Source organism: Manis javanica, chromosome 12 (genome assembly GCF_040802235.1).
Source record: "Manis javanica isolate MJ-LG chromosome 12, MJ_LKY, whole genome shotgun sequence".
Lineage (NCBI taxonomy): Eukaryota > Metazoa > Chordata > Mammalia > Pholidota > Manidae > Manis > Manis javanica.
In genome coordinates, this window is record NC_133167.1 from 86,406,840 (window position 1) to 86,417,866 (window position 11,027).

General features: G+C 58.1%; 1 protein-coding gene across 2 annotated transcripts; it reads right to left on the minus strand.

Moving 5' to 3' along the window:
- Positions 1 to 447: 447 nt before the first annotated feature.
- LOC140843056 (uncharacterized) lies at positions 448 to 9,464 on the minus strand. 2 transcript variants are annotated; one of them, XM_073218980.1, is made up of 11 exons: positions 7,537 to 9,464; positions 6,520 to 6,794; positions 6,135 to 6,301; positions 5,666 to 5,991; positions 4,728 to 4,940; positions 4,294 to 4,397; positions 3,791 to 3,857; positions 2,969 to 3,031; positions 1,557 to 1,678; positions 1,345 to 1,448; positions 448 to 981 (listed from the first exon to the last, which is right to left on the minus strand). In XM_073218980.1, exons 1-10 carry the CDS (start codon positions 7,639 to 7,641, stop codon positions 1,364 to 1,366), a joined length of 1,527 nt encoding a protein of 508 aa, XP_073075081.1. In that variant the 5' UTR covers positions 7,642 to 9,464; the 3' UTR covers positions 448 to 981; positions 1,345 to 1,363. The 2 variants fall into 2 exon arrangements, with proteins under 2 accessions (XP_073075081.1, XP_073075082.1); XM_073218981.1 differs by lacking the exon at positions 2,969 to 3,031.
- Between the last annotated feature and the right edge of the window lie 1,563 nt (positions 9,465 to 11,027).

Sequence of the window (11,027 nt, forward strand, 5' to 3'; positions counted from 1 at the left end):
CCCTTTGCAGTCACTGTCCATCAGTGAAGTAAGATGCCACAGATTCATTATTTGCCAAGAAGTAAGATTATTTATTTACGTATTTTATTAAGGTATTATTGATATACACTCCTATGAAGGTTTCACATGAGAATCAGTGTTGTTACTACATTCACCCCTGTTATCGTGTCCCCCCCCCATATCCCATTGCAGTCACTGCCCATCAGTGTAGTAAGATGTCAGAGTCACTGTTTGCCTTCTCTGTGCTACACTGTCTATCCCCGGGCTCCCTCCACCCCACTATCTGTGCCAATCAAAATTCCCCTGAATCTCCTTCTCCCTCTCTCCCCACCAGCCCTCCCTCACCCCTCCCCTTTGGTAACCACCAGTCTCTTCTTGAAGTCTGAATCTGTTGCTGTTTTGTTTCTTCAGTTTTCCTTCGTTGTTATACTCTGCAAATGAGTGAAATCAGAAAAGAGGTGCTCATGCTGATATTCAGGGGATTTTTGCCTATGTTGTCTTCTAAGAGTTCTATAGTTTCATGACTTACATTCAGGTCTTTGATCCATTTCGAGTTTACTTTTGTGTGTGGGGATAGACAATAATTCAGTTTCGTTCTCTTGTACGTAGCTGTCCAATTTGCGCACACCAGCTGTTGAAGAGGCTGTCATTTCCCCATTGTATGTCCATGGCTCCTTTATCATGTATTAATTGACCATATATATACTTGGATGTATATCTGCGCTCTCCAGTCTGTTCCATTGGCTGCAGCTACGTACGGGTCCCTGAGCCTGCAGCAGCAGCCTGGGAAGCTGCCCAAGTCTGCTGATGGAAGAGGTGCAAGAGCACCTGCCCCAGACGAGGCTCAGGATGAGCAGCGGGAGGAAGAGGAGCAGGAAGCAGACTAGGGTCCTGGGGCGCCGGGTGCCTCCTGTCCAAAGGGGAAGCTCTCCTCCGCACACAGCCAGGGTACCAGCTGGGTCGTGGGCCTGATGACAGCAGCTACAGGGCCATGCAGGTGAACAGAAGAGGCAGGTTATCCCAGGTTCCCCCCGTTATCCTGCTTCCACCCTGTCCTCACTACCCTCTGTGCTCCTGGCCCTGTGCAGAGGGTCCTGTTAATCACCGTCACCCATGGGGTCCCTGTCACAGTGAGGCGCATGAGCATAACCCACTCACAGAGGAGGAAACTGGGTCCCAGAGAGGGAGGGGAATCACCCTTGAGCCTGACAGGACTGTTCGGCGGTGGAGCAGAATCCCAGCCCAACCTGTCTTTAGTACTCCCCCACACCCAGCATGGCCCGAAGCTTCCCTGAGGCTGGGAGCAGCCCACCCCTTGCGAATGGCCCCAGGCCAGAAACTTACCTGACTCTGGCCACTAAGTTTAAATGTTGCGGGACCTGAAGAACAAGAGTCCCTTTCTGCCGGCCCTCTGGCCTGGGGGCTCCAGCTGGCAGGACAGGGTGTATCTGCAGGACAGAGGGGCACCTGTGAGTCCCTGGAGCCACATGTCAGGGGCCCTTCTCCCAGAGCCTGCCAGCAGCTGGAACCCACACGTGAGTCCTGCCCAGCCTCACCTCTTCTGGTCATCCAGGGTCTCCACGGCCTGGAAGAAGGCTCTGAAGTGCTCCTCGGGTTGCAGGTGATGCGTCATGGCCACGTACTTGTGTATGAGCATCTCACGTAGGATGGAACTTTCCTGCGGCAGAGGAAGGACAGGATGCACACAAGGAGGGGCGTGAGGAGCGGAGCAATGGGATGGTCCCTGATCTTTGCTCCCGTGGGAACCTGCCTTCCCTCCAATGCTATCTAGCCCTGCCTGTTCCCACTGTTGGGTCTCTAGCTGCTCCTCCAGGAAGGCCATCTTGATGCCACCCCCATCCCCCACCCGACGAAGCCTTGAGTGTCCTCAGCTCTGGGTGTGTTAACCTTCTCAAGACATGTCAGACCCAGGGGTTGGGCCGGACAGGGTCCTGCCCAGGGGCTCTGCACCCCCCCCTCACTTTCTGTGGCGGGGTGTTACAGTAGCTCAACTCCGTCTCATCCCGTCACCCTGGAAGGCACCAAGGCAGCCAAAGTGCATCAGAAACAGCCCCTTGCACCCAGAATGAGGCCTAAACCTCCCCACCCTTTCTCAAGTTGGAGCACTCAGACCTAGGCCAGGATCTGGGGTACCGAGGAGGAGGGACTGGACTGGGGAGCTGAGGCCAAGCTTCCCATGCAAGTCTCTCTGATGACACGGAGACTGAGGCCTCAGGCAGGAAGGCACGGGCAGCCCCCTCCTGTGCTTCCTGCCTTGAAGGAGCAACATCCCTCCCCCTGGGCAGGGCCTGAGGGAGAGGCCATCCTGCTCAGAGGCTGCAGCCTGTAGCCCTCAGCCCCACCTGCCCTGGGGCTGGGACTGGGGCTTAAGGGGGGCAGGGGGTCCTTCTGGCTGCCCTCTCCAAGGAGCCCAGCCCCTGGGGTGGAGGGGAGACTCCCAAGAGGCGGGTGGCCTGGTGCTGAGAGCTCCAGCTCACTAGGGTCTCTCTCCTCTTCAGAGCTCACCATCCTGCACACCCTGTGCCCCTCTGGCCTCATTCCCATCATTCTGTTCCAGGGGTTTGACTAGGACCAGGAGGCCAGCCATGAACAATCCGAAGATGGGGACCATGCTGTGCCACTGGGGTGGGGAGGTGCCCCGTCTACCTCAGGGGAGCCCATAGAGCCTCTCCTGAACCCCTCACTCGCAGCCCCTAGCTCCCCTTGGACCACCCTGTGCTTCCTCCCACGCCCTCCCTTTGCCCTGCTCTCCCCTCCTGTCCCTCCCAGGGCTGGCTTTTGGCCAATCCCAAGACCCGTGGTCCCTGCACCCGTCCTCCAACTTCTCTCTGTACCCAGCTGCTCTCTCCCTCCTGGTCACCCCAGTCCTGGCAGTTCAGGGCTGGTGGCACCAGCAGCAAGTACAGGGTCTCCCCCACAGCCATGACCCTGGCCAGGCCACTCTCACCTCCTGCCTATCCTCAGATTCCCGGAGGAAACGATGCTGTTGCGTCACCATGGAAGTCGCCTCCTGCAAGGTCCAGGTCACTCAGGTGTGCTCATGCTCCCCTCCCACATGGCCTCCCACAAATCAGAGCTTGGTTGGTGGATGCCTCGCCTGAGTCCTCTGGTGCTATGCTGTCCCCACCCCCAGCAGGCTCTCAGCTGAGGGCGATCGCAGCTCCAGCACACACTTATACTCATGGGTGTCCCTTGGGCCACCGCCGCCCGTCCTGAGAGGCTTCCTCACCTGCAGAGTGTCAGGGGAGTTCCCTTTGCCTCCCAGGGTGCCCTGAACACTCACTGTCACCTGGCTATCACCATGGCTCCCCTCACACGACCGGGTGGGATGGGCACAAAGCTGAAGGCCATCTTGTGCTCCCTGGACCCTGCTCACCTGGGAGGCCCGCACCCCAGGGTGACAACCTTCCCTGACCAGATGAGGAGCCTGAGGCCTCAGAGGGGCAGTGATGGGCTCAGGGGGCCCTGGGGAGGGGCTGACCTTGCTCTGCCATAGGCCCCACCCCTGCTGCCAGCCCAGTGCCAGCCCTAGCCCCAGCCCTGACAGGAGCCTGTCCTCTGGGTCCTCGCTGGATGTCAGGCCCCCAGTCAAGTGGAGCCAGGGAGGGAGACAAACAGGACACCTTGGGGGCCAGGCGGAGCCTACTTCTCCCATCAGCTGTCCCCTCTCACCATGCACACCTCGAGTCAGCACCCAAGGCTGGGCCACAGCACGGCAGAGGGCTTGCCCCAAGGATCCCCTCCCTCCAGACCTCTAGCCTCCATTTACCTTGAGGAGCCTCTTCCGGTTAAGCCACCTCTCTTTTTCAAGTCTCTTATGCATCCTGGAGCTCTTCCTAAGGGGAGGAGAGAGGAGGGAGACATGTGGCCAACAGGTGGAGGCTTTGGGGTGTTGGACCCCTTTTCCACTAGCCTGCATGAGGCTTTCCACCATGGCTCTTAGTCCTGGGGAATCTGAGGCCTGCAGTTCTCCTGGGGGCAGATCTGCTTTGGGACAGGTGGCTGTCCTTGGGACAGAGATCTCCTGCTGCAAAACACATGCTGAACATCTCCCATTGGCTTCAACCCACACCTGACGAAGAAACCCGATTCCTGAGGGGGAACCGCTGGCCTAACCCACGGGGGCTCTGAGGGCCCGCCATCCTGTAAGCCCCTGTCCCCAGGGTCTGCCGCCTCCCAGGAGCCCCAGCCGACTGAGGGGACACTGCCAGACCTAGGGGTGGTGTCTCTGGTCCACTAAGGTCCCCTGGTCCTAGTGACAGGACTACCTACCAGGAAACACGTCCCCAGGTGCACTGCAGACGACTGATGGCAGGGCTCTGCAGGGCCAAGAGAATGGCATGGAGGTGTGCGAAATTCTCGAGGTCCAGACACTCCTGGGAGGGAAGACAGAGCTGAGAACGTGGCCTGCTTCTGTCCCCCTATGAACTCCTGTCCTTAAGGAGACAGGCACCCAGGGAGCCCAGCACACCCAGTACCTGTTGAGCAGCCCTCCTGGGTGGAGGACTGTATCTCAACCCAAGGAAGGGGCCAGGGATGGCTGTCCCACCCTCGGGGCCTGCGAGTCCAGGTCAGCACGTCCCTGGCAGGAGGGGCCCAGGGACCAGGCAGGGTCAGACTGTAGGACTCCATCCTGAGAGTTGGCCAAGGAGGGGAGAAGGTCCCAACATGCCAGGATGGACCCTGGGGGCTGTTCCATGGCACACCTTGGCCACCTGGATCCAGAACTCTACCACTCGGGCCCTGTCCCGCGCCGTCATGCCTGGGGCCCCGAGGCAGGAGGAGATGACCATGTTGGCTGCATCATGAAATTGTTTTATGATCTTATTGGTGGAGGCCAGGTGTTCAACGTTTCCGTTGTATGACTGGCTCCCGCAGCGGGTCATGCGGTCGTCCACTGCCACCTTGGTGAACAGTTCCTGGGGATGGCAAGGGGGTGTCATTTAGCTGTGTCCACGGTGCCCCTGGGCCCAGGTGGTTACCAGTCAGAGCTGGAGCCCAGGCCACTGAGGATGTGGTGTGAGCCTTATGGCAGTCCAGGCTTCGGACTCCATCCACTGAGGCACCCGGGAACGGATGCACTGGACCCCACAATGGTGGGGAACAGAGGGCCTCACTGAGAACAGGCATCCTCCCTCACCTCCTCCCTGCAGCACAAGGCAGCTCATGCCTGCACGTCCTGGGGCATCTGCCTCCCATTCTGTCACCCCGTGGATCCCGCTACCCACTCAGGTGCAGTTACCCCCAAAACAACTCCAACCAGGCCTTTGTTGTTGTCTGTCAGGTACATGGCAGGGGCCTCTGAAGTGCGGAGGCTGTGGAGGCCTGCCAGCCAATGGCCTGAGGACCTAAGGCCCTGGCAGCACCTCTCTGAGCACCCCTCTACTACACTGCCCCTCCCACCCCAGCCAGGCCCTGCCCACCTTCCTTCTGCTATTTCTCATTGGTCTGCAAGGATCCCTAAGTGCCAGCCCTACTGTCCGTGTGGTCAGTGAAGGCTTGGGGGTGAGGAGAGTTTCTCAGGGCATATGGTGGGAAGGTGGCATGTGGGCCCAGATCACAGGAGTGCACATCGGGACAGCAGGTCTGGGGCAGCGCATGGCACAGGGAAGGCCCACCCCAACTTCGATCCCGCTCCACTCACCGCATACATCAGGGTCAGCTGCTCGGCAACCAGGCGGGGGGGGAATGCCAGGAGGGTGGACTCTGGAGCTGGCTTTGCCCCTGCCAGGCCCGGTGCCATTCTGGCAGGTGCCCTGGGCCCTGTGCCTGAGGGCTCATGGGGCTCAAGCTCAGGGCTCGGCAGTGGGGCTGAGGGCACTGCTGGGACGTCCTCCGGCTCTGCGGGGGCTGACGCAGGTGACACTGGCCGTAGCTCCAGCACAGGGGTCTCAGGGAGCTCCTGAACTGGCTCTAGCCATGAAGCCGGCCCTCCCTGTGTCTCTGGAGCCAGCTGCGTCTGCCGTGGTTCTGGAGCAGGGAGGACACAGAGAAAGGGTCACCCCGGGGCTGATTCCCCACACCTTACAATGACAGAAAAGCCCTCACTGCGTTGCAGGCAACCCTGGTCCAGGAAGCCCACCCTAGACGGTTCCCTGGCTGCAGCCCCTCACCTTCCGGCTCTGCCACAGTGGGCCCCAGGTGCTCCTCCTGGGCCAAGTGGTGGAGGACTCGGCCCTCTGGGATAGATGAAAGCTGGCTGCCATGGAGGACGCTGGTCACATCATTGGGCTCCCAGGCATGGCGCCTAGCCTGGCCCATCCTGGGGCTGGGGGAAGGCCTGGGGGTGGAAGAGTGTGAAGCCTGGTCTTCCCAGCCACACTGCCGTCCCAGCCCACCCTTGTGTGGGCCTGGCCACTCTGCATTCCCCTGCCTGTCCAGGCAACTGCTCCTCCCCCTTCCTGACCCTGTGTGTCCCGGGACCCCATCCTCTCCCATCCTCCCAAATAAGAAGTCCCCAGTCATCAGCCCGCCTGTGGGAATCCAAAGATGGGTCACCTGCTGGGTTCTGAAGGCTCATGGGGCTCCACCTCGGGGCCCGAGACCACTCCCGGGATGTCCGAGATCGCCGCACAGGGGCTGGTGGGCTCTGGACCTGGCACTGGCTCTGCCAGGCCCGGTGCCATTCCGGCAGGTGCTCCGGGCCCCAGGGCTGAAGCAGGTGACACCGGCCGTAGCTCCAGCACAGGTGTCTCTTGTGCCGTCCTCACACCTGTCCAGGGAGCCCTCCCCCTGTGGATCTTATTTGCATGGAGAGTTGACTCCTCTTCATGCTGAAAGGGGCAGGGGGTGTATCGTCAGTGGGAAACCCAGGAACCACCAGGACGAGGGAGGTTTGCAACTCACCCGAGAGTCCCCAGCCCTCTGGGGTGCGATCAAGGAGAGGGAAGGGGTGCCCCCAGGGAATGAGACTCCAGGCCCTCTGGAGTGGGACTGTCAACCACTCTCGTGGGGAAGCCCCTGGCAGATTGCCAGGTTTGGAACGGGGTCCTGGGTGTAGACAGCCTGCCCCAGGCCTAGAGAGATGGAGTAGGTGAATCCATCCACCAGCTCCTCCACGCTCCCCTGGGTGGAGCTCCAAAAAGCTAGTGCCTAGTAGCTTGGGAGGTGCCACCTGGGGCTGCCTGGACCTCCCCTCAGGAAATGTGGGCCTCAGACCCTGCCCCTGACATCAGGCACACAGGGTCATCTGCATACGACTGGTCACTGAGGGAAGGAGAGGACAAACCCTGGGCTCAGGACTAACACGTGCGTGGAAGTACCTGGTCCCAACACTCACCTCCATGTCCTGAATGATGAGACCAGAGGTGTGACACTGACTGCCCCACCAGGGGGCCACCACCTCACAACATGCTGGCACCCAGAAATGGCCCCCCTCCTCCCCAGCCTTCAGTCCTGCCCATACCCCACACCCACCGCACGCACACAGAAGGGGCCGGGGGGAAGGTCATCCCGGGATGGGTCACACTTGGGGCCTGGACCTGGGGTGGCCTGCTCTGGGGTGCCCTGTGTTACCTCGGGGTTCCTTGGACAACACGGACAGAGGCGTTGGAGGTGGTCTCTGAGCCAACGCCCACAGCGAGCAGGAAGACCGCCCCTGTTTGCTTCCCTGACTTCCATGCCTTCAGAAGGCTCTGCACAACAAGACCGTATGTTGCTCTGTCGAGCGTCTCCGGTCAAGTGAGCAGGACTGGGGTCTGTGACCAGGAACTGGGCACCAGGTCACAATTCAGGTTCTACTGGGCGTGTCATCAGTGACATGAAGGTTCCATTTCATGGGCCCCTCCCTGCATTCAGACACGCCCACATGCCCCTCTGGGCTGCTGACTGCCCATCCTCCCGGACCCCTTGCCATGCATGACTACACAGATCTCCACCAGAACCCTCCCCTCACTATTTGGCAATGTCCCTAGGGTCCCAGCTCTGAGGAGACGAGCTGAGCTCAGACCTCTTTTTCTCACCAGTTCCCTGTCCTGCTGAACCCACAGTGCCTCCCAGGAGCTACCCAATGTCCCAACCTGCACAGGCAGGGTCATGCCAGACATTCCTCCCTAGGTACATCCTCAGGGATATATGGATGACACCTCCAACTCTTGGGGGCTGGTGTCATGTGTGTCTGACACACAGGCTCAGAGATGGAACAATGCCAACCAGGGTTGGCATGGAGCGTTGAATAACACGCAAGTCAGGCCTGGGTTCGGGCCATGTGATCTTGAGCAAGTCACCCCTGCCTCTAGGCCATTTTCATGTGTGCACCTTGAAGGGGGTGGCAATGACAGGAGACCCAGGTGTTGTCATCTACTTCCAAGGCATCCACCTTACAGAGGTCTCCGTTCTCTGAGGACCATACCCTAGGGCCTCCCGTTGACATATGTGGTGGGCAGCCTTGTATGCTGAACCCAGTAATCCCTCCTAGGAAGCACATACCCTGCGACCACTGTGTGGTGTGAACAGCACAGCCAAGGGGATGTGCTGTCACAGCCACATTTCATGACAACCAGTCACTTCCCCACTTTTCATGCTTTCTGTACTAAAGGGTCCTGACACTGCCCAGGGCAGTGAGCTTGGTAGCCCATATCAGTGTGTATGTGTCACGGCTTCTACGCACATATTCTGTTTTTCAGACATAAGGCAGTGGGGTTTGGATGCAGCAACAAAATGGATATGTTCATCCGTTTTGTTCATGGTGTGACATATTTACGGAACAAATGTCGTGGTAATGATTACATAATAAGGAGCTACTAGCTCATTTTCAACATCCCGCTTTAACCACTTAGTAGGCATTTGACTGTGGGTGAGTCACCGACCTTGGTAGCACAGTTTCTCCACCTGTCCCTTGGCCATCATCGTAGGGTCTTGACTACGTGAGGTCACAGAGAGCATTGAAGGAGTTACCCTGGGAAGAAAGAAGGCTTGGATGGCCTGGCACTTCACAAGTGCTTCATCTAGTTAGTATAAATCTACTGTTACATTCCTCTAACCTGTGTGTAAGCTCCAGAGGGCACAGAGCTAAGGGGGTCAATGCAGAATTTCCAGAACCTCCTACCTAGCCATAGTCCTGTTAGTAAAATTGGTGCCCAACCCCCACACTCTTCCATCTAAGGTGGTGGCCATTAAGTTTCACTTTCCCAGAATTAAGTTCAGCTTCCCACTCACGACAAGTGAACACCTGTGACGCAGACCAATAAAGTCCCACCAGCTAACCCTAATGACTCCATAGCCAATTAGCTGGTGCCAGTGCCTTAATAGGGTATAGAAGCCAAAGCTCCCCAGCCCGCGCTACTGCTCTCACTCTCACGGGCAGCCACGTAGCTGCCGCTAAATAAATCTCTTGGTTGGATATCTGCTTCTCGGTGTGGTTATCTCTTCCCGTAAGGAATCCAGCAGTCCTTTTAAGTCCATTTACAGATCAATGGTTGTAACCAGTGCAGGGTCTTGCAACCTCCAGGACAAGGGGTGGAGAGGAAATGACCATTCTCTCCTCCCCTCCATTCCTGGTATGTAACATTCCTGGTCTGGCATCTGGAAAAGTTCCTGCTAGAACGGACAGGCAGGGGAAGGAGAGCATCAGCCGTGGCTGGAGGAGTTTGGATGGTGCTGAGCCTGGCTAGCGACTGTAAGAAATGAACGCCTTTCTCCCTACCTGCCCTTTCTCTTGACTGATTTCGGTTTTGCAGTCTCATAGGGTGACTTGCCCTGGCCTGGGAACATCTATCCCTCCAAGGCTATATCTGGCATAGTTGGCAGGATCTGGTGAACCTGAAATTGGTCCTCATGGTTCCCTGTTGGTGTGGACTGCTTGTTTAGATGGTGTGGATATACTTAGTTCCCTAGAGGTGGTGGGGATACATCTGGGGACCCCCCCTAGGGGTGGCAGGTATTCCCCTGTGGATGGCGAGGCTTCACCTGGAGATCCCACAGTGGGGATGGTGTCTGCGGGAAAGTGCCTCCTGGAGGAGTGGGCCTCTCCCCCGAAACTGGGAAAAATGGGGACACTGGAGGCCGTGGAGTCAACCCTAGGTAAAATCAGGGACTCGGGAACTGAGTGGCCATGAGATGGCAGGAAAAGTGGGGTGGTTGCTTCTTGCAGCATTAGAAAGGGTTACTGAGAGAAATGTCCTCCAATGGCAAGAGTCCAGGAAGATGAGTTGTGGGGTGGTCTGAGAAGGGAAAGAAAACAGCTCCCACTGCTGAGAGACACTGGTGGCACAGGACGGGACAGCAGAAAAACAGGACATAGAGAGCCCATGGGGGTGGTGAAGGAAGGGGTGGTGCCTTCAGCCCTGGAGACAGCAGACAGCAGGGTAGGAGGTGCAGGGGACAATGACGGGGTGGGACCAAGGACAGAGCTGTTGCTGAGCCTGCTGCCTGAGGCACCAACTCTCCCATACTGAAGGCCTGCCTGATTTGTTACGCGAACCGCGGGTTCCTCGCTGAGTGGAGCAGACCCCACCCCACTGTCGAGCACTCCACGCTCAGTGACTATACCCAGGCCGAGCTGGAGCCTCTGTGTACATGGCTTTTGCATCTTTGGGGTTTAGGTGTAGAGGGCATTGTTCCGTCTGGGTCCAAAATGAATAAAGTGGCTTCCCTTATGACTCACCCATCTCTCTGGCAGAGGATACAAAATGCCCATGAGCACCAGGAAATGATGTACTTTTGGATTGCCTGACTGCAGCCCTAAGGGCAGTTTGGCCTAATCAGAGTGAGTTGCCTTATTTCCCTGCTAGTTGGAAAACACGTGCATCACTCCAGCAGGTGCTGGGGAGCTGGGCATGGAAAGTTACTAAGAGAGCTGTTATGTGGACTGACAGGGCCCCTGTGAGGAGTTGTTCACCACGGGGATGAGGACTCTGGTGCTCCGTACAGCTCCTCCATCCTTCTCTGGGTCCCTAGTGACTGTTCTTGCTCCTCCACGTAGGAAAACCCGTAAGTGAGGTCACTCCTGCCGCTCAGATCTGGGGGAGGCTGAAATCAGAAGAGCTCAGAAGGAAGTATGGTCCGCG